This window comes from Chlorocebus sabaeus, chromosome 14 (assembly GCF_047675955.1).
Source record: "Chlorocebus sabaeus isolate Y175 chromosome 14, mChlSab1.0.hap1, whole genome shotgun sequence".
Taxonomy (NCBI): Eukaryota; Metazoa; Chordata; class Mammalia; order Primates; family Cercopithecidae; genus Chlorocebus; species Chlorocebus sabaeus.
Window position 1 is genome coordinate 19,672,217 of NC_132917.1, and position 23,544 is coordinate 19,695,760.

Genomic DNA, 23,544 nt, shown 5'->3' on the forward strand with positions numbered 1-23,544 from the left:
ATGATTAGTTGAAGCTAGTTACTAATAGTGACCCTTGAAAACTCACCTCTCTTTTTCCCTTCTTGCACATGAACTCTCATTTATTCCTTCTATACCACCATTTCTCTGTGGTATATTAATACGTATTACTGATGTGGGGCTCAAACAAGTCTGGAAAATACTACTGTAGCTCTGTGTCATACCTTTTCAAATTTTTTGAAAAGTAACATGTTTTATATATTTCCTTGGTATATTTAGTTTTTGTTCCTTCCCTAAAGTTTATATTTTATATTTACATGTGTAGGTTATATTTGCTTTTCAGGAGCTTATAGTAATGTAAAGGTCATCATTATTTTATCCAAATTTAGATAATTTTATATTGAAGCCTTTCTTTTGAACCTGAACTTACACTTTTAGCCTCAAGAGTGTGAGGTTAAACTATAGGAGGAGTATCAAACTTCTGTCTTTTGATAAGAAACTGTTGAATATCAAAATAATTGCTAATTCAGTATAATTTAAAGAAATATGTTTAATAGACAAAACTGATGAGTCATCATAAAACGGACATGATAATATGTAAAGGTAATAACTTTTATTGAAGACAATACAAACCAAAAAAAGAATTGAGCAGTGCAAAATTTAAAGGACTGTTTTATTCTAAAAGTTGCAAGTTTCAAAGCCAAAAGAATTATATGTATCTAATATATAAGTAAAAATGTTAGACTTTCACGCCTGTAATCCCAGCACTTTGGGAGGCCAAGGCAGGCAGATCACTAACATTACAAAGACAACATTAGATTTTGTCGATTTATAGCAATTTTATAAATATATAACTTTATCACTTGGATCCTGCAGCAAAATAATAAAGTCAATTTAGGATTTCTTGTACTTGGTAAAAAGTTTAACACCCTAAATTCACAACTAGTGCTCTTTAGTAGTACATTTCTTTCAAAGACCAGAATGAATTAAAAATGGCAATGTAATTTTCACTTGATCTGTGTTAACTATTTTTAGATATGTGTATTACAATCTATTATTGATCACATCTTCAATAATACTGCAACAAAATAAGCAAAAAACAAAAAGTGTTAAACAGTTCAAAATTACATTGATCTCAGTTATATGAAGTTGTACATGTAAATACCTTGTACAATTTGCACTCTCAGTAATAAGATTGATTTATATTATAAATACTATCAAAAGAAACTAGACCTAAAGTTTCCATCGTGAATATGGTGGTCTAATATAAACATTTAAAAATTAAATGGCTCAATTAGTAGATAAGGAAACGTTAAACTTTTCATTCTATTTCCTACCAATCATTTCACAGTCATAACTTAGAGACACTAAAGTTTGCTCTTAATAAGGATCTGAATATTTATTTCCTTGGAAAAATCATGCTGATTCTCCAGAAGATCTTAATACAATTTATCAGGTAATATTCAAGCATTAATACAGGTAATGGCAAATTATTAGCAAGAACATTGGCAATAACAGGTGTGCAAAAGAATGCATGAGTATTAAGTATACCAAGTTGTCCCCATTTCCAGGTGAGAAATTGGAGCAATTTAACGATGTATTTGTCCGTATTCATTTACTTGCAACTTCTCCAAAATGCCATCAAGTGGCAAGTTGTTAAGGTCAACACCATTTATTTTTACACATTAGAAAACATAAACACACTTTCAAACACTTCAACACAAGATAAAATGATAATGTCCTATGATAAGTGGAAAAAAAGAGCAAAACTGCTTTCTCACCAAAAGTTGAATTCAGTCTAAAAGTCAAACATCCTGTTCTTCAGAGAGCACAATAAAAGTAGACCACTGCAGTGGTCTTCAGATGTTTTTGTTCATATAAAATTTAATTGGAGCAGCATCTTAGTGTGAGGGATGGGGGAAACAATGTTTATGATGTCTTGATTAAAGGGATAGTTGGGTTGTCCCTTTGTTTGGCTCTCTCAAGATTCTGCTCTTCTAAGAAATGCACCTTAGTAGATCTAGGGTAAACGAGAAGTATGCTTTTCTTGTGAAAAGTTAGGAGAATGGTGATACGAAATGAGAGATGGGAAAAGAAAATGCCAACTGATTCCAAGTAGTGTCCTAAGCAAGTGAAGGATTTGGAAATTGATTCTTTCCAATTATCTGTACCTCCCTTAAAAGTCTCTGCATATGCCTAGATGGTACCTACCACAATCTGAATTCCACTCCTCTCGGGTACATAGGAACAGAGTTGTTAACTTGAACTGTTCTGAGAAACTTTTCCCGAGTTACTCCTTTGGAGAAAGAATTGATTTTGAAAGTTTCTGAGATTGTATCGTGTTACATTTTAAAGTCTGCTTTTTGACTACTTGGCTAGTTAAAGTGTACAACTGTGTAATCTGAGATATCACATCCCATTTATCAGCTGACTTGCCTTGTACATTTACAGATTCTGAACTAAGAAAGCCATATTAAGGGATCGTTAGCATAAATGTTCTATCTGTTATGTAAGAGCATATACAGTTATGGAAAAGCACTAGGGAACAAAATAGACAGCTTTTACATGTAAATATTGAATGGGTGAAACAGTCTATTAAATCATTAGAAAAAACTCTAATTTTTTTTAAGTTGTGTATTACTACTGCTCATACTAAAACCTAACAAATAAGTCACTTGCCTGTGGAATGTCTTAAAGTGTTTGGCTCAATTGTAGTACCTAGGATGGCTCCAGGCAGAAGCAGAAAACCATCCAGAAAGGATATGTTTAGTGTTCAGTCTTTGAAGAGACGAGCTGACCTTCTCCTGGAATGCCAGTGTAGCTTCACATCCACAAACATCTTCAGTAGAAACGAGTCTTCGTGCTTCCTCAATGGCTGAAGACAACGACAGTACACAAATATACTATCTAGGAATAGCTATATAGGAATCATAGCAAATCAGGAAATCCACAACTGAATATTTCCACCGTTAAGACTTACCTAAGTGCATTTTCCAAGAGGTAAAGGGATATGTGAACAAACAAAAAGATGAGAAAATACTTATCACAGAAAAATTCATCTTAGGAGACATTGGGAAAAATGTTTATAATTGTCAAAGCTGAGTGATTCTTAAATAAGGGTTCATTATTTTATTCTCTGTACTTTTGTGATTGCCAGAAATTATTCATGATAAAAAGTAAATTTAGAAAAACATGGTTGGTATAGAGGGAGGCCAGGGATATAGAGATAAGACAGTGTTCATGTGATACTGTGTAATTAAGAAAGGAAAATGGGCCTGGTGCAGTGCCTTATTCCTACAATGCCAGCACTTTTGGAGGCTGAGGCAGAAGGATCACTTGAGGCAAGGAGTTCAAGACCACCCTGGGCAACAAAGCAAGGCCCTGTCTCTACAAAAAGGTAAAATAGCCAGGCATAGTGGCACAAAACTGTAATCCCAGCTACTCAAGAGGCTGAGGCAGAGGATCACTTGAGCCCAGGAGTTCAAGGCTGCAGTGAGCCATGATCACACCACTGCGCTCCAGTCTGAGTCACAGAGTAAGACCCTATCTCTTAAAAATAAATAAATAAAAATAAAACTAGGACAATAGTACTCTGTTTGTATGGCCAAAAGGTATCAAAGGTGAAAACTAGGGCCAGGCATGGTGGCTCACACCTGAAACCCTAGCACTTTGGGAGGCTAAGGTGGGTGGATCGCTTGAGGTCAGGAGTTCGAGACCAGCCTAGACAACATAGTGAAACCCCGTTTCTAATAAAAACACAAAAATAAGCTGGGCATGGTGGCACACGCCTGTAATCCCAGCTACTCTGGAGGCTGAGGCAGGAGAATCGCTTGAACCCAGGAGGCAGAGGTTGCAGTGAGCTGAGGTCGCACCACTGCACTCCAATCTGGGTGACAGAGTGAACACCATCTCAAAAAACAAACAAAAAAAAGATAAAAATTGGTTAAGTCCTGATTTCCTATAGAGGGCTGTTATTCTATTGAATAGTTTGAAGTGAGAGTCATAGTTCTTACCAATAAATACTTTGGAACTGAAAATTCAGGTTTGTATTGACATTTAGCCAAATATAAGAGGATAAAAGTAATTCCTATTTCTTTCTGTAATTCAGTGAGGCAGCTACTCCTATTCAGAATCAGGGCTCCTCCTAAAGTTTTGAATAGAAATAAGAGTAACTTCCCAGGTCTGAAGACTGGTGTATCATCTTCCAATGGAGTAATTCCATTGCCTGAGGACAGGAAATGGTCCTTTGCTGCAACATTTTTACTCTAACATTTTACAAAGATCCAATATAGGGATGGGAGATCATAAATTCATTAAATATAATCTATCATCTATCCACCTGTCTAAATCCTATTGAACCTTTTAGGGACAGCCAGTCCAAATCCCATCTTAATCTGTCAATAAACCAGGAAGTATCTATTGAATATCAACTACCTGTCCATGATCCCTGTATCCATAAGACAGGTACTTATAATACTTGTTCAGTGTCTGTCTTGCCTGATAGTCTGTAAGCTCTAGGAGGGCATGGCCTGAGTAGGATATTCTAATTAGAACACTTCACAGAAAATTGTAAACCTGAATTGTAGAAAAATTGAAAGTTGAGAAATGGATCTCAAACTCCATTTCTCAAACCTGGGTTGTAGCAAAATTGAAAGTTGAGAAATGGAGAAATGGTGCTTATAATAGCACCAGAAGGAATAAAATAGTTAGGAATAAATATTTTTAAAAGTACAAGACTTGTACACTGAAAACTACAAAACAATTCTGAAAGAAATTAAAGAAGACCTAAAATTAAATTAAATTAAATTAAAATAAAAGATATACCATGTTAATGGAATGAAAGACTGTTAAAATGGCAGTACTCCCCAGGAAAAGATGCCTCACCTCATTAGTAACCAGGAAATGAAAAAAGCATCCACTAGATTGGCAAAAATATAATTCAGCAAAACCAGATGTTGGCAAGAATGTGGTTCTTGGATTCTGACAAGCAAAAGCATTGAGGGGAGGGTGGAAACGAGGGCATGCTCCTGGACCATCAAACAGCCCACTGTGGCTGGACCAGGATGCAGGAAGAATCAGTGAATCTGGGGGCAAATGTAGTAGAAAAGTTTTAAAAGCCAGGATGAGAGAAGTAGTTACCATGGGCTGAGGGGAGCGGGTGATGGGCAGTTATTGTTTCATTGGTACAGAGTTTTATTTTGGGATGATAAAAAATTTCTGGAGATGGATAGTGGTGGTTGTTGCCCAACAATGTAAATGTACTTAATGCCACCAAACTATACACTTGAAAATAATTGAAATGGTAAATTTTATGTGTATTTTACCACAATAAAAAAATCCAGATTTAGGCAGAAAGTTTAATTATTAAGAAAAATGTGAAAAAGAAAGAAGACAGAAACAGCTTATGGAGGGTAGACTGCCTGGTGGAGGGGTATCACTGTTTTATTCTGTAGACCAGTGGGAGCCACTGGAGAATTCTGACAAGGAGAAAGAATCACAACTGTGTCTTAGAAAGAAAAAGGCTTGCTCCTGAAAAAATTTTCCTACCGAAGGAAATGGGCTTAAAGGGCTGATCCTCACCTGAGCATGTTTTCTTGTCCTCATTTAAGGTGTAACCAGGATAACAATCACAGTGGTACGATGCGGCCCCATCACTCACACAAATGTGCTCGCAACCATGAGAGCCTAGAGCACACTTGTCACGGACTGACCGCACGTGGTGCAGGAAAGAAAATATTCACACATTAAATAGAAAAGTAAACACAAATGTCTGAGAGAAGAAGTTTCCATTTGGTCCCCGCAAGTGCTGAGAATGCAGTAGTAGTCAGTAGTCAGCAACAGGCCCCGTGCTGCAGGAGCAAGCCTGTTTTCTCTTCCCATACCTCTCATCCCTTTGGCCTCACATCACACACATTCCTTTCCTTTATATCTCTCGCAGATATCTAAGGGTACCTTTTCTTTTTTTCTACCCACAGCATTGGGTGGCACTGAGTCTTGACTGTATTCCAGAACTTACCTCCAGCCTTTCCTGCTTCCATCATCCCCAGCTACTCATGGATAATCATCATCACCACCAAAAATAATGTTTGAGGGACCTAGTCATACATGGAATTCAGTTTGATACTGCACAAAAAGCACTATATTGACCAAGTGCCTGCCTTCATAGCTTACAAAGTGGAACAGAAAACATTGACCTGGAGACACACGCACACACACACAAGCACAGATGGGAAAATGATACAGTATTAGTAATGATGATGTGTATGATTAGAGAGTGAAGTACGTACTATCTATCACAAATAACATTTCAGGGACAAATGCAGTTTGCCCAAATTTGAGTGGAGAGCAGAGCAAAGTGCCATACTCATCTCATGTTCAGGCTGGCCTAGGACAAATAAAACAGCAATTCTCCTTTAAAACCCAGAAAGCCTTCCTAGAAGACATAGGTTCCTCCTCTGCCATTGCAGGAACCAAAACAGTTTATTTCCCTCTAACTTTCCTCTTAACAGTCATTTTACATGCAGAACCTTTTGTGGCTCACTAATGCCTATAGAATAACTTTGTGTGAAATGCGAGGCAATATATAATCTATACATAAAGTGCCTTTCTAACCTTAATATGGCTATTCCCTTTCAGTGCTACAATTTAGATTTTTTTTTCCAGCAAAATGCCTTCTAGCAGGGTGTTTCATTTTTTTCACCTCATTCCAGCTTAGTACCCACTCTACAGGTAGCAAATGGACGTCCTTCCAGCCCTGGGCCTGATCTGGGGCTTCACGTTTAATTTACAAGCCTTCCTACCACTAGCAAGGGAAAAGCAGACCATTAAAAGGGATCCGATCCATGGGATGTTCCTCAGCTTTATAGCAGTATTCACTATTACTTTAAAACATATAAATAGGTCAGGCACAGTGGCTCACACCTGTAATCCCAGCACAAGGCAGGTGCCAAGGCAGGTGTATTGCTTGAGCTCAGGAATTCAAGACAAGCTTGGACAAAATGTCAAAACCCCATCTCTACAAAAAATACAAAAATTAGCCAGGTGTGGTGGCATACGCCTGTAGTCCTAGCTACTCAGGAGGCTGAGGTGGGAGAATCACTTGAGCCTGGGAGGTAGAGGCTGTAGTGAGCCAAGATCACATCACCACACTCTAGCCTGGGTGACAGAGTGAGACCCTGTCTCAAAAAAGAGAAGAAAAAAATATATATATATAAAACTAACTTTCCCACTAGTATGTCTTTCTCTTCTGTCCTTCTTCACTCTCCTGTGCTTTGTATACTAAGACAGTATGGCTTAGTGGTTAACAGCCTATGTAACCACTAGAGCAAGTACCTGGGTTTGAACCCTGGGTCTGCTACTTGCTAGTGGAGTAACCATGGGCAGATTACTTAATCAGTTTCCTTCTAAAGTTGCTGTCCGTATTAAGGGGCATTAGTGTAGCTAAAATGCCTAGAATCCTGCATGGCCTACAGTAGGCTTTGAAGAATACGGGATACTGGCATCTAGCAGTGTTGTCTGCCTTCACTGAAAATTTTCTTTGATTTATGTTTTTTAAAAAATAAATTGCTTCACTGTATTCCATACTATCTGTTAGTTTGAATGGAAATTTGTTTTTGGTTTGTTTTCCCAGGTCTTCAATGTTCCTGGCAGCTTAAAGTACCAACTGGGACACTTGTCACTAGTTCGAGAAGTACAGCCATAGGTGAATTCTCTCCACCCCAACCTTCTTAGTCATCCTGCCCTGAACAAATTAGCTCAAGCCAGTCCCTGGCCAGTGCCACTTTCCACTTCTCTCCATTGAAACTTTCACCCTCCTTCAAGACCCAACACCAGCCCTTCGCAGATGCCCACCTCCCCAGCCTCTACAGCCCTTCGTTTCCATCCGTCCCTCTCCCTGGCTCGGTCTCTGCTTTCCTAAGGAGCTGGCTGTCTGTTCACCCAGGCTTAACTTGCTCAGAGGCAGAAACTTATGCTTCTTTATATGCTCACAATGCTTAGTGCCATCCTGGGAACAAAGTAGGTGCCCAGTATTTTTTTATTGGTTTCACCCATGGGACTGGGTGACATGCCATTTCCCTTTGTCTTGATGAAGTCTGTATCTCCTCAAGGGAGAGGAAAATAAACATCAAATCTAAAACACATTCAATATGCCAAAGCGAAACAACACCTTGAGAGCTTGGAATTTCTCTCAGGAGTGTTTTTACATTTATAAATGCCACCCTGTCCTGCCAGTAAGTTTAAATCAATTTAATGAGGATTAACAGCACTGGCCTGGGTTCATTGGCCAACGTATAAGGCTGAGTTTCACCGATGATTGATCGTCTAGAAACTGCCAGGGAGTGACCGGCCTCAAACTTACTGGAAGATCTGTGTGGGTCTAATTCATGCATTCACAAAGTCTTCTTTACTAAAATCATCCAGCTTTAAGATTAACACTACAGAAAAGTTCCAGGCCAAGTTTTAACTGGAAAAAGATCAGTTCATCCTATCACACCAAATAGTTACTGTCCAGCTGATTTCCACTAAAGTTTTCTCTTTGCTTAAAAGTCTTCAGTGTACAGAGCTATAATATTTTCCTGGATAAGGACCCTACATTTAATTAACTTTTCTCATATCCCCCACTCCCTACCTATTTCCCAGTAATTTTCTGAAGTAATCTATGTTTGCTCCAGTGAGCTCACCACCCTCTGAGCAATGTGTGCCTTCATCTAAAAGTGTGGTTGAATGTCTGAACCTTGATTCCTTAAATTACCTTTAAAAACCTCTTTGCTGGTTAGTTGCAAGTTGGTTTCACTGTAAAAGACCCAAGAATGAAAGAATTTTTTGAATGGATCTTACCTGAACATGTTTTTTTATCTGCATTCAGAGTGTAGCCATCATAGCATTCACAATGATAGGACCCTGTTCTGTCATTCACACAAATGTGCTGACACCCATGGGTACCCAAAGCACATTTATCTTGAGCTGTGAAACAAAAATTCAGGAGACAAGAAATAAAAGGTGGAAGAATATTTTATTACCCATGGATAGAAACCTTATTTGCAGCTGGAAACATATGAGGAAAACTTACTGGAAACTATTCAAAGCCATTGGCACTGTTTTTTTCTAACTAGAAGTTAACTGAGTTAAGTGAAATCCTGCACATACAGTAATTATTCTCTGACCTTCTACAATTGCTTTTCAAAATCATCAGTATTGAGTTTTTATAACCTAAGTATCTCATAAATACTTTCTAAAGCACTCCTTTTAGCCTTATTGTACTTATCCCAACTCAGCAGGACACCAACAGTTGTGTGGCTAATTACACTAGATTCAGAAAAACACAGAATTAGAGTTTGAAGAAATTGTAGTTCAACCCTCTCCTGTTTTTTTAAATGAGGGAAAGGAGCACAAGGGAGACCAATTGATTCAGAGCAGCATAAAAACTCAAGACGCAAATTTTCATTCAATGCACTTTCCTCTGTACTGATATATTTTAAACTATTTTTTACTTTTAAACTTTTCATCTGAGATAATTTCAGATTTATGAAAAAGTTGCAGCCGGGCACAGTGGCTCACGCCTGTAATCCCAACACTTTGGGAGGCCAAGATGGGCAGATCACGAGGTCAGGAGATGGAGACCATCGTGGCTAACAAAGTGAAACCCCATCTCTACTAAAAATACAAAAAAAAAATTAGCCAGGCCTGGTGGCAGGCGCCTGTAGTCCCAGCTACTCAGGAGGCTGAGGCAGGAGAATGGCATGAACCCGGGAGGTGGAGCTTGCAGTAAGCCGAGATCGCGCCACTGCACTCCAGCCTGGGTGACTCCATCTCAAAAAGAAAAAAAAGTTGTAAAAACAGTGCAATATATTCCTGTACTTCTCCTTGTTTCCCCAAACAGTAATTTACATAACCATAGTATGATTATCAAGCCAGAAATTAACACTGATACAATATGATTTACTATCTACAGACTTTATTCAAATGTTGCCATTAATGTCCTTTTTCTGGTCCAGGATCCAATCCAGGATTCCACACTGCATTCAGTTTCACATCTCCTTCATCCTCTCCAATCTGGGACACTTCCTAAGTCTTTCTTTGTCTTTTATGACTTTCATGCTTCTGAGAAGTACTGGAAAACTATTTTGTGAACTGAGAATGTCTCTCGGGTTGGGTTTGCCCAATCTTTCCTCATGAAGAGACCTGAATTTTTAGCAAGAATACTATAGGTGTGCTGTTGTGTCCACAGTATTGAGCCCAGCATGTCAGGTCATCCATGATGTCACTATGTGTCATCACTGATGATGTTAACTTTGATCACTTGGTTAAGGTGATGTCTGCCAATTTCTCCACTGTAAAGTTACTGTATTTCCCTTTGTAGGCAGCAAGTACCTTGTGGGTTGTTATGTGATTTCAACCTACTAAATTGTCTGTAGCATTTGGGAAAGATTGTTTGGGCTGGATGCAGAGAAGGAAATGAGCAACACATTTATATATTTGGGCCGAGATACATACATGTTACCATTTCTGACGTTTTGGATAAAACTTAAAAATGGGAAAAGCTTACGGTAGCAAGAGAGGAAAACACACCAAGTTCCCAGTCAATGTGACCTGCCCTTTCATCACTGGGTAGGTAGGCAGACAGCTAAGTAGCAGTCGTAAAGACTCCTCCCTCACTTACCTGAACAAGTTTTCCTGTCTTCATTCAAGGTATAACCTTCGTAGCACTCACAATGATAAGAGCCACTTCTGTCGTTCACACAGATGTGCTCACATCCGTGGATGTTAAGAGCACACTTATCAAGAGCTATCAAAAGATGATTGGGACAAATGTAAATGCATGCAGAGCATGGCAGAAATAATTATGGGCCACGCCACTTACACACACACACACACACACACACACACCCCGCTAATGAAACAAGGGAGGGGGCAGCTGGGAGTGGGGAGCCAACCCTCTGGTCTTGGCTCTTTCACTAAGAGATCCTGTGGCATGGGTACGTTTTCTCCCTTACGTCCATCTCAATTTCCTTATCTATAAAATTAAGTTATCTCTCAGCTTTCTTCCTCCCAAAAACTGTTTTCTAGGATTAAAAACAAAAACAAAATCTAATTCCCATTCCTCATTGACTCCATGTATGTATCTATGTACCAGACCAGTGAAGACCCCTCTAACTTTTTTGCTACTTCTAGATTCCATGAGCATCTATGAGTATAGAGAGGAAGAGGGTAGCTTATATGTAATTAAATAAAATCCAGGAAAAATTTCAAACCCTAAAAAGGACTAAGAATCTTGGACCCTTTTCTTTTCCTTTTTTTGTGTGTGTTTTTTGTTTTTTGTTTTCTGTGAGACAAGGTCTCCCTCTGTGGCAGTGCAGCAGAGGCATTATCATAGCTCACTGCAGCCTCGGTCTCCTGGTCTCAAACAATCCTCCCCCCTCAGCCTCCCAATAACAAGGACTACAGGCGTGCACCACCACACCTGGCTTATTTTTTTTTTATTATTATTTTTTGTAGAGATGGGGGTCTCACTATGTTGTCCAGGCTAATCTCGAATTAGCCTCAAACTATCCTACCATCTCCACCCTCCCAAAATGCAGGAATTATAGGCCTGAGCTACCACACTCAGCCCGGACCTCTTTCTTAGTAGCCTTTTCCCCTACGGTTTTATTTAAAACTTAAAAAGTATGGAAATAAGCTGATTTATGTATCATTTCACTTTTCTCCCTAAGCTCCTTTTCAGGGAAAACTGCTGATGAACAACAGTAAACCAGCCAAAAGGCAGTTAGGTAAAAAGGGGTCAAAGAGTCATAGCACAAGGCCAGTCCAAAACCTGAAGCATAGGTTTCCAAGCATTTGATTCAGTCACGACCCCCTACACAGGTCTCACCTGAACACGTTTTCTTGTCGGCATTCAAGGTGTATCCTTGGCTACACTCACAGTGGTGCTTGCCTTCCCCATCACTGATGCAGACGTGCTGGCACTGGTGTGTTCCAAGCACACAGGGGTCCAACGCTGTGCAGAGGAAGTTTACAACAGTCAGCACTGACACTTAGGAAACATCTGAGATACCTTCTTCCATGTCAGTAGACATTGCTCTCCGGGCTCCTTTCTGAGTCTATCTTGACTTCACTATAAAAAAGGGTTATTTATTTTCTGCCTCTGGCTTATTAGAAATGCTCCTCTTAAACTAGAAATGTTACTAATTTAAAAGCACACATCTTGCTATGTAGACTTTCTCAAGGGAGAAAGGGAATTTGGAGTTTGGAGCTGAAGCCAAACACATAGGCCAGGCAATTGGATGTTTTATTTGGCTTATCCACCTCCCCATGAAAAAAAAAGATTTGTGCTTCCCCACCACAAGAAATGGGAGAACAATAAAGCACAGCCTGAAGTGACGCAAGTTACTTGTCCCATCGCAGCCAGAATCTGACTTCCAAGGTTCTATAGTCTATGTCTAAACAGAATTCTCACACAAGTATGGGTCTAAGCCTAGAATAAACTCACAGGTGGGCAGTGGTACATCTTTGAACATACAAATGGTAGAGGACAGTCTGGGTAACTGTCTTCTGAATATGTAAGGTGGGTGAAGTCATCCATATGCTAAATTCATAGTGAACTCATATGCTAATACAAACAGGTTAAAAGAAAAGAACAAAATTAATGAGATTACATTAGCTAAACTACATCTCCATCTTATTGCTCCTGGAGCCATTTATATCTCACTGGATATTTTTTTCCTAGTGCTTTTGAAAGATGAATCAATGAATTTAGTCATTTCTGAGAAACCAAGGAGGACTGTTGGAGGAGGCAGGCCCTCCTGTGGCAGGTAACCCAGCCTCCACTGCCCTTGGCAACAGGACAAGGCTAATATTTTTCCAAGAAGGGCCTTTTCATGGAATGATCTTTCCAACCCGTTGACTACAACAAGCTGCCACTCAGTCTTTTTTCCATAGAGAGGACATTTTTTCCCCCAGAACAAGCAGGTCTTTTGTACCAGAAGGAAAAGATTGCCACTCACCACTTGTTACTTTATAGCCTTCGAAGCCCAACCCCAGGTGCTAGCTTTGAAACCCAACTTTGCCACAGACCAACACGTTGATGGAAAAGCTCTCACCCACAAGCATGGAGTGGACGAGTGATTTCCTGGGAGAAAGAAAGCCACTTTCTTTTTGGAAATGAATGAATGCCAAGTAGATGCCACCAAAGCCAGTGATGGCTTGTGAAAGCCCAGCATCCTGGGACAGGAAAGACAAGGGGATCCCAGCCGAGTCTGACTGCAATGAGGCCAAACGTTGCCCCAGAGCAAGACTTCATCTCCCTTTTCCTAACAAACCACTGATGGCTGGGTTTCACATTAACTTAGATTAAAAGTCTCCTTGAAATTTACAATTATAATTAATTATTGCTTCATTTGTTTGTCTCACCCCCATCCCCAAAATGTTACTTAATGGTAGGGGGGGATTACCTTTATCTTTGTATCATTAGAGATCAAGAAATACATGCTGAATAAATAAGTGTGGAATAAATTATACTGCAAAAAGGTATCTATGTTTAAAAATTCACCTGAACTAGAAATTTGTCCACAACTGCTTGGATATTCATATAGAGGCATCAAAAGATTATCTCCAGATAATAAAAAAATAAAGCATGAGTCCCACAGATCATAATTCTGATCAGTGACTAAAAATAAATTCCAGTATTGAATGGATCTGTAGTCCTAGATTTGGTCAGTTCATGCTAAAAATTCCAATAAAATTAGCATGTTCTTATTCAAATTCCATCCTAAAGGATGGAAGGAGTAGCAGAGTAACGGAATGATTTTTTAAGATCACCTTGCTTTCTTTCAAGTGAGCCTAATTTGCCTGGTCCCTGAATCCTGTTCTTCAACAAAGAGTAATCAGATAAACAGCCCAGTCTGAAAACCAGAGCATTCACTCAATGCACGCTCGGGCTGACGGTGACATTGGAATAGAGGCCTGCTGACTCCCCCAGGGACAGACGCTGCTCCCTGTCTTCTGCAGGAGAACAAACAGAGTTCTGTTAGATCTAGAGATGGTAAAACTAAAAAAAATATGTATCAGGGGAAAAAACGTAGTGGTAGGGCAGAGGGGACAGGAGAGGCATCTTGAGTTTTGTTTTTCCTGACCCTGACAGGGAACAGCAGGGTCATTTATCCTGGATATTTGCAGACCTTCACAGTTCTAACGCAAACATGAAGATTTTATGAGCAAACCAAATTCCATATAATGCAGCTCTATATTCCTAAACCAATAGAGTGTGTTTAGGTTGGTCATGCACATGTGTGCACACGCGCGCGTGCGCGCACACACACACACTGGATATATTTAAGTTTTTCATTAAATTTCCACACACAAAAAGAATAATACTCTTTTTCTCTGGGTACATAATGTCTGAACATAACATCCTTTCTAGTTGGAAGCAAAGACTGACCAACTTACCACAGAAGGTTTCCTGGAATCTAGAGGAAAGTTTCTCGATGACCCCATAAGTCTCCACATAGAAAACATGCTCTTCTAGGGGCTCACTGGCCATCATCTTGAGGGACTCCATGTCTGCCCGGTCCACGCCCACAGCGTAGAGCTCAATACCAGATGCTCGGGCCCGAGCCGCCACCTCGTTCACCTGGTCCTGGGGCCTACCATCTGTCACAATAATGGCCACCTTAGGGATGTTAGAAGAGGGCCCTCGAGCCCCTGCCTCCACTGTGAAGACTTCATCCATTGCTGTCTGGATGGCCAGCCCTGACATGGTGCCTGTTGACAAGGGTGTGATTCGACCCACAGCCTGCTTCAGGGACTGCTTATCTGTGTAGGCCTGGAGTTGGAACTCGATCTTCACAGTGCTAGCATAGTTCACCACTGCCACCCGCGTATCAGCCGGCCCAATGTCCAGGGTGTCAATTATCCGGGAGACAAAAGTTTTCACTTTGGTGAATTCCAGCGGCCGTACACTACGAGAACTATCAATGAGAAACACCAGGTCCAAGGGCCTGCTTTTACAAACACCTGCAAAAGACCAAGCAATGATCAGACCACAGTTAGAAATGCGATAATCCTCACTTCCAGAGAACTCTGGGATTCCAGGAGGCCAGGCAACGCAGCATCTCCTGACCCCAACATCGCCACTGCCTGTGACCTTCCCCAAGACCATTGGGGTGTTGAAAGCACCAAGGACTTCAGAATTCCCTAGTGAGAATTCACCTAGAGGTGTGAAGTTTCCCCAAATACCTCACCTGCAGGCTGGCTGAACCCTGAAATTTCACTTAGAACCTCATCCCTCTGCTTAAGTTTTGCTCCCAAGGACCCTCATGATTCCTGAGAATTAAAGGATTCTAGATGTTTCTTAAGCACCTTGGCTATCTGGAGCAATTGGACAATGTGTCCCTGAACCATGTAAAAGGCCTTGGGCCCTCAGGGACAGCCTCACTGCCAACCACTGTGCCCAGGCCTCAGGCAATGGAAGTCTGAGGCAAGGCACTCAGGGGCTCTTCTGGTGGCCCCCCTCTTTTACTCCACTTCCAAGGGGGTGAAAACTGCTCCAGAGTATCCCTGAATTCCCCCTCCATCTGGCCATCATTCCTGTTTAGTGAATTTGGGGGCTCACTGAAGCCCTGAAAATTGTCACTCAAGGCTCTTTCCTTTCCTAATTAAAAGTAGAAAGAGGGACCCGGGTGCGGTGGCTCACGCCTGTAATCCCAGCACTTTGGGAGGCTGAGTGGATCAGCTGAAGTCAGGAGTTCGAGACCAGCCCGGCCAACATGGTGAAACCCCGTCTCTACTAAAACTACAAAAATCTATTTGAGAGACTGAGGCAGGAGAATCGCTTGAACCGAGGAGGTGGAGGTTGCAGTGAGCTGAGATCACGCCATTGCACTCCAGCCTGGGTGACAAGAGCGAGACTTCATTTCAAAAAAAAAAAAAAAAAAAAAAAGGTAGAAAGAAGGATGCCAACTTAATCTTGTATCTATTTAGTGCTCTTCCATCTTCATGAGCATGTCTCGTAAGAAGCAGGGATTGTGATCTGGTATCTACCCTACTGCCCCATCAAACTCTCTTGGTCATCTCTCTTTCACGTATTCATTCACCAGAAACATTTTTTGAGGGCCTACATGTACGAAGTCCTGGAGCTACAAAAGCAAATAAGCCAGATTCCCCACCTTCAAGGAACTTATCTCCTTTCTACACAAAAGTACCTGACATACTACAGTATCACAGTACATCAGTACATTTTAGTGTTCATCTATTCTTTCCCAGTCTTTCCTGTTTCCCCCAACCCGTTTGCACACCCTCTCTCCTCGATACAAAAATCAAATCCACAAGTCAGGATGAGACAAGAAAAAAGCCAATTACTAAACTTCTTTTTCTCTTTTCTTTTTTTTTTTTTTTTTTTTTTTTTTGAGGTGGAGTCTTGCTCTGTCACCCAGACTGGAGTGCAGTGGTGTGGTCTCGGCGCACTGCAATCTCTGCCTCCCGGATTCAAGCAATTCTCCTGCCTCAGCCTCCTGAGTAGCTAGGACTACAGGTGCGCACCACCACACCCAGCTAATTTTTGTATTTTTAGTAGAGATGGGGTTTTACCATGTTGGCCAGGCTTGGCTCGAACTCCTGACCTCAGGTGATTCTCCCACCTCGGCCTCCCAAAGTGCTGGGATTACAGGTGTGAGCCACGGTGCCCAGCCCTAAACTTCTTTTTCAAGCCATTCCCCCTTCTCACTCAACACACATGCACATGTAAACAGGCATTACACACATGCAGCCCTCAATGGAAATGAGGTCCTGGGGCATGAAGTGTCATTCAAGGCTCTTTCCTTTCCTAATAAGGAGGCAGAAGTTGATGCTACTCTAAGAAGGTAATTTACTTAGTGAGTAGGAAAAAAAGGTAGATTCAAAATTAATGCCTGGACTAAGCACTTTATAGGAAAAAAACAAAACAAAAAAACAAAAAAAACCTTACCTGGAACAGCCTACCTTATGTCTCTGTCTAGTTTTCTTTTAAAAGCAGAAAATTATCTTCTTGTTTTTAGCCTGCTGCTTGGGGGTATTTAATTAACAAAAATAAAATCTTCCTTTCAGTAACACTTTAGGAATCACAAGGTACCAGCACATCAACCCTGTGAAACTGGAGGTGCAGAGGTGGCTTTTATACCCATTTTACAGGTGAGAAACCTCAGGTTCAAGGATTTGTGAGAACTAGAAAGTGGTAGAGCATGGATTGGACTCCAGGTTTCCAGACTCCAAGCCCCTGGGGGCTTGCTACTGAATCCCAGTTACCTCTCTCTGAGGCAACATTTTCCTCCACAAAAGTCAACATTCTCTCATGTATTCAGTAAACATCCTGCTTGTTGACTTTGAGCCACCGCCCTGAAATATGCTGTACGTCATGTATTTAGTTAAGTCAAAAGGAATTAAACCCAGGTGCAGTGGCTCGCGCCTGTAATCCCAGCATTTTGAGAGGCCGAGGGAGAAGGATCACTTGAGCTCAGGAGTTCTAGACCAGTCTGGGTGACATAGGGAGATCTCATCTCTACAAAAAATTTAAAAATTAGCCAGGCATGGTGGCAGGCACCTGTAGTCCCAGCTTCTCAGGGGGCTGAGGCAGGAGTATCACTTAAAGCTAGAGAGTCAAGACTGCAGTGAGCCACGATCACACCGCTGCACTCCAGCCTGGATGATAGAATGAGACCCTGTCTCTAAAAGCCAAAAAAAAGGAATTAAAATTTTTTCTTTAAAAAAAAAAAAAAAAACTCCAGCAGCCATAAAAAAGAATGAGTTCATGTCCTTTGCAGGGACATAGAAGCTGGAGGCCATCATTCTCAGCAGACTGTCACAGATACCACATGTTCTCACTCATAAGTGGGAGCTGAACAATGAGAACACATGGACATAGGGAGGGGAACATCACACACCAGGGCCAGTCAGGGGTGGGGGACAAGGGGAGGGAGAACATTAGGACAAATACCTAATCTATGTGGGGCTTAAAACCTAGATGATGGGTTGATATGTGTAGCAAACCACCAGGGCACATATATAACTATGTAACAAACATGTACATTCTGCACATGTATCCCAGAACTTAAAGTAAAATAATAATAATAATAAAGATCTGAATAGGAAATATTTGTCATCTATTGTCTCTAAGGTTAGCCACTATCAGACTTCAAAAGAACCTTGGTCTCTACAGTCTTTTATCTTAACCTGAACATTTCCTTTTTATGGATCCCAGGTCTTTAGACAAACTCAACCAATTGTCAACCAGAAAATGTTTAAATTTACCTATAGCCTGGAAGCCCCGCCCCCCACCCACCACAGGCTTTGAGTTGTCCCACCTTTTAGGACCAAACCAATGTATTTCTTAAATGTATTTGATTGATGTCTCATGCCTCCTTAAATTGTATAAAAACAAGCTGCACCCTGGCCACCTTGGGCACATGTTCTCAGGACTCTTGAGGGCTGTGTCATGGGCCATGGTCACTCATGTTGGTCTCAGAATAAATCTCTTCAAATATTAAAAAAAAAAAAAAAAAAAAAAAAAAAAAAAAACTCCAGAATTTTACTTCATTCCCTGGAAAGTCCCATAGATCTAGAGCTAGGATGAAGAATTATGTTGAAAATCTTTCCTGGAGATGGGTCAAAGTATTTTTGCATAATTAGAAAAAGAAAGGATGGGGGCAACATGAAGATATGAACTCCGTAATTGACAGTGCTTTCACCAACACCCAAAAGGTGTCCTTATAAATATCACGGCTATGTTCTTGTAACTACATGTGCATGATTCCTTCCTTCTCCACTTGGTTATTCACACCGAATCCTCTATTCGGGGTGTGGTATGCAGAATAATGCCCCCCCTAAAGACATCCACATCCTAATTCCAGAAACGTGTTACTTTTACATGGCAAAGGGCAGAGACTTTGCAGGTGTGATTAAGTTAAAGACCTCTACATGAGAGGTTATCCTGGATTATTCAGTGAGTCAATGTAATTATAAAGTAGAAGAGGGAGGCAGAAGAAAGAAATGTGAGTAACTCAATGTGAGAAGGCCTCAGCCTGCTTTAGCTGGCTCTGATGATGGAAGAAAAAAGCCATAAGCTAAGGAACTCAGCAGCCTTCATGTGCTGGAAAGGGAAGGGAAATGGCGTCTCCCCTAGAGACTCCTGAAAGGAATGCAGCCCTGCCAACACCTTAATCTTAGCCCAGTGAGACCAGTGTCAGACTTCTGACCCACAGAACTCTCAGATAATAAATGTGTGTTGTTTTAAGCCACTAAATTCACGGTAATTTGTTACAGCGGCCATAGAAAACTAATACCTGAGGCTTGACCAGGGTGGCAGAAAATTCTGTGAACATCTGGTTCCTTCCTGATAGGTACTCACTCGGCATCAGTCATTAGTTGTTTTTGACTCTCACTCCCATTTACTAAATAGCAGCAATTTGATTCCCAAGAACAAAGAAAGAATCTGAATCTTCTAAAATGTTCCCATACTCACAATACCACCGAGTCCTTATAGTTCTGCTAGAAATAAAAATTCACAGCAAAGCTTAGCAATTTCTGGTTGCTAAAAGGAGAGAATTTGGAACACAGTGGAATCTGGCTTTTTTTTTTTTTTGAGACGGAGTCTCGCTCTGTCGCCCAGGCTGGAGTGCAGTGGCACCATCTCAGCTCACTGCAAGCTCCGCCTCCAGGGTTCACGCCATTCTCCTGCCTCAGCCTCCCAAGTGGCTGGGACTACAGGCACCGGCCACGACACCCGGCTAGTTTTTGGTATTTTTAGTAGAGATGGGGTTTCACCATGTTAGCCAGGATGGTCTCGATCTCCTGACCTCGTGATCCGCCCGCCTCAGCTTCCCAAAGTGCTTGGATTACAGGCGTAAGTCACGACGCCAGGCTGGAATCTGGCATTTATTTAGGGATTATCATTCATGATCAGTTTCGAACTCCAGGTGATAAAAGACTAGTGCTGCTTAGGGGGACATGGCCACCTGGTGCTGAATCTCTCCTTCCTCTTCCAGTCCCATCCCAGAGGGAGGCAGGTCAGGACTAGAGTAAGGTTAACTTCCAGAAGAAAGACTTTCCCTCAATTCCCAGCCTGGAGCAACCAGCCATCAGCTGAATCTAACGCTGTGGACCCAGCACCTCCTGCCTCAGCAGGAATGCTTTTGCCATTTCAAATCTGCCACTTCAAATAAGGGGACTGAGTATTTGAGTCAGGAAAAAGTCCCTTGAGCTCCTTCTCAGCTTATCCAGAAAGATGCAGTAGGGGATAGACAATCCAAATCAGCCTGAGGCATGCAGCATGGCTGGCCAGATGAGACTGCATACCCAGAAATGGCCTGGCACAGACTCTCTTTAGCAAGACTGAAGCTGGGCTTTTTGGAAATGAAGATACAATCTTATGTAAACCATATTAAGAGGTAGGTAGGCTAGGGCGGTAGAAAGAGACCCTGCTTGGGATTTCGGAGCCCTGAATTTTATTGTGGGCTCTGACACTGATTCACAGAGTCCCTTCACCTTGATACGCCTCAGTTTCCCTTCATGTGCTGTCAGGGGCTGTGTCAAACAACCTGCCCGCTTCGCTGCACTATGAGCTTTGCTCTGCTTCAAGAATCAATTGCTGACCAAAAAGAGAAATAGAATTGTTCACCAAAGACCCAGAACGTCTTGGTCCTGGGGTATCCTGCGGCTCCTCGGGTCTCCTCCTGGTCTCACACCCCCATCCTTTACCTTCCAGTCTGAGGCAGCCTGACGGCTGTGGGAGGGGAGGAAGGATCACGCCCTGATATTGGATGGAGATAGAGGGATTCCATGAGAACTAACAGCAGTCTCGGGAAGAGTTTGCTCACTGAATGGAGAGGTCAGGATTGGGACGGAGCTGGGCAGCAGCCCCTGCGCTGCCCAGCTGCCCTGTGCTCCTGGCCAAATGACAGGGGAGGTTGCCGGAGTGAGAGCTTCAGAAGACCCACATTCTAGCCTGGACACATGAGTGATACTGGGCATCTCCCTCCCCTTCTCTGGACCTCAGTTTCCCCTACAGGATTCATCCGGGAGGGGCCTCTCTCTCCCGCACCACGGTCGGCCTGAGGCCGGGATGTAGCGCGCTTGGTGGATGCCCCGGGCTTCTCCTCCTCCTTCGATGCTCACGCGTCCCTCCCACCGCCCGCCTGTACCTGCACCGCTGGCGCGGCCGGGCTCGCTGGCCCCGGAAGCCGGCGCGCCGTCGGGAGCCACAGAAGAGGGGCGGCGTCCAGGGCTGCCCTCGGGACCTCGGGTCCCCAGCCTCCGGAAGCCTGGGCGGGCCACGGGGTCGGGGGCGGCGAGGGGCAGCAGCAGCAGCGGCCAGAGCAGCAGGAGGAGTCCCGGGAGGCGGCGCGCGGGGGCCGGGCGCGGCATGGTGGGCTCCGCGGGCCTGGCGGTGTCCGTCGGGGGCCGGGAGCCCACGCGAGGCGCAGATTTAAAGGTCCCGCGGCCTCGGGCTCCGCCCCGTCCCGCCCCGCCCCGGGGCCTAGAGCGCCAGGCAGGCCCGGGGAACCCAGCCCAAGGCCAACAAGGAGCCTTGTCCGCGCATTCCAGCGGCAGAAACGGAATGTCCGAGCGAGGCGGCCAGCGGCGCGGTGGTCACCTCCCGCCCCTGCCCTGAGCCCCGAGCTGGCTGCAGCTGGGTGGGCTCGGAACCTCCCTCCTCCCAGTAACACCAGGGCAGTGGAGGCAGCCATCCGCGGCTGCAGCCGGCCCAGCCCTCCACTCTCCCTCCCACCCCAGCGGGGCCTGTACCCCAGGTCCGAGATGGGGACCCCTGGGCTCTGCCTTCCCTTCCGCCACTGGTTCGCCCGCCTGGGGCTGAAGATGAAACCCGGCTCCTCACTCTACATTCTTTTCCTCAGCCAAGTAACCCAAGTTTTGCTGTGGGCTCTTGGTTTAAAAAAAAAAAGAAAGAAAAGGCCTCACAGATTCTAGGGGCATGAATAAGAACGCTTTCATCCGAGCTTCAAATATCCACAAACATTTGAACTTATATTCCCGGGAATAGAAAGCCAAACATACATTCCCCAGAGAGCCCCGTTAGCTGGAAGGACAGCCTGTACCAACACAGGCTTCAAAGGCTCTCCCGAGACCCCATTTCCTCTCCGGAAGAGTTATCATGGTACAGGGCTGGAGGCTGCCAGGGGACCCCCATGGAACTTACTGTCTATGAGAAGGAGATTTGCATAAATGCGGTATCTGTCTACGGGAACGTGGTGGATTTAGGAAACAGACACTGCCTGCCTGCGGAGACCGGAAGACTTCTAAAACCAGGTGACATTTGAGCCTTAAACAATGAGTCTTAAAACAATGAGCGCGAGTTCCAACAGAACCTATCTGGTCGTCCTATTTCACTATTTCCCCTCTACAAGCGATCCTCCTCGCAGGATCCTAAACCTCACTTCTCATATTTGCACCCCAGGTTAGTAGTAGCATTATACACAATAGCCAAGAGGCGGATGCAACCCAGTGTGTCTCTTTGTATGAATGGAAAAGCAAAATACAGTATCTACGGACAATGGAATACTATTCAGCCTTAAAAGGGAGGACATTTTGGCACATGCTACAACATGGATGAACCTTGAGGGTATTATGTTAAGTGAAATAAGCTAGTCACAAAAAGACAAATACTGTATGATTCCATTTATATGGGGAATCTAGAGTAGCCAAATTCATAGAGACAGAAAGAATGGTTACCAGGAACTGAGGGGAAGTGGGGATGGGGATTTAGTTGTATAATGTATCAATGACATTGGGCAGTGATAGTCACTGCCTGAGAGAAAATGTTGCTCAACTCCTAGTGAAAACTCACCAATTTAGAAGGACCTCAGAAGAAACGAGAAGTTTGTAATAATGGGAAAAGGACACTAAGAAGTCTGAAAGAAACTATGCCAAGAAGAGGAGGGATTGATAAACACAGTATTTGCAAGCTCCGGTGGACATTTGTCATTTGTCTTGCTTTTAGGATGATCCCCAAAGCCTTTAAACCCTTCATTAGTCAGGGTTCTTGAGAGAAACAAAACCAATAAATTTTATATATACATACATATATAGAACGGCCGGGCGCGGTGGCTCAAGCCTGTAATCCCAGCAGTTTGGGAAGCCGAGACGGGCGGATCACGAGGTCAGAAGATCGAGACCATACTGGCTAACACGGTGAAACCCCGTCTCTGCTAAAAAATACAAAAAACTACCCGGGCGAGGTGGCGGGCGCCTGTAGTCCCAGCTACTCGGGAGTCTGAGGCAGGAGAATGGCGGGAACCCGGGAGGTGGAGCTTGCAGTGAGCCGAGATCCGGCCACCGCACTCCAGCCTGGGCGACAGAGCGAGACTCCGTCTCAAAAAAATAAAAAAATTAAAAAAAATTTAAAAATAAAAAACATATATAGAGAGGGTGGGGGGAGTAATTGAGATTATGAGGGACTGGCTCATGCAATTACGAAGGCTGAGAAGTCCACAATCTGCTGTCTGCAAGCTGGGGGCCCAGGAAAGCCAGTGGTCCAGTCCAAGCCTGAAGGCCCAAGAGCAGGAGAGCCAACGACATAAGGCCCAGTCTGAGTCCAGAGACCCA

General features: G+C 43.0%; 1 protein-coding gene across 1 annotated transcript; it reads right to left on the bottom strand.

Moving 5' to 3' along the window:
* Positions 1-556: 556 nt before the first annotated feature.
* On the bottom strand, positions 557-21,427 carry MATN3 (matrilin 3). Its single transcript, XM_038006604.2, has 8 exons — positions 21,123-21,427; positions 14,401-14,967; positions 11,828-11,953; positions 10,619-10,744; positions 8,797-8,922; positions 5,539-5,664; positions 2,723-2,833; positions 557-1,603 (listed from the first exon to the last, which is right to left on the bottom strand). The coding sequence occupies exons 1-8, from the start codon at positions 21,343-21,345 to the stop codon at positions 1,548-1,550; spliced, it is 1,461 nt and encodes a 486-aa protein (XP_037862532.2). The 5' UTR covers positions 21,346-21,427; the 3' UTR covers positions 557-1,547.
* Between the last annotated feature and the right edge of the window lie 2,117 nt (positions 21,428-23,544).

Bases quoted from the DNA above. Each gene is read 5' to 3' on its own strand.
- MATN3 (XM_038006604.2), bottom strand. From the start codon at position 21,345: ATGCCGCGCCCGGCCCCCGCGCGCCGCCTCCCGGGACTCCTCCTGCTG. The intron at 11,954-14,400 runs GTAAGTTGGTCA...TCCTCTGCACAG, and splicing joins ATTCCAGGAAACCTTCTGTG to CGTTGGACCCCTGTGTGCTT. The intron at 5,665-8,796 runs GTAAGATCCATT...ACGTGCGGTCAG, and splicing joins AGATAAAAAAACATGTTCAG to TCCGTGACAAGTGTGCTCTA.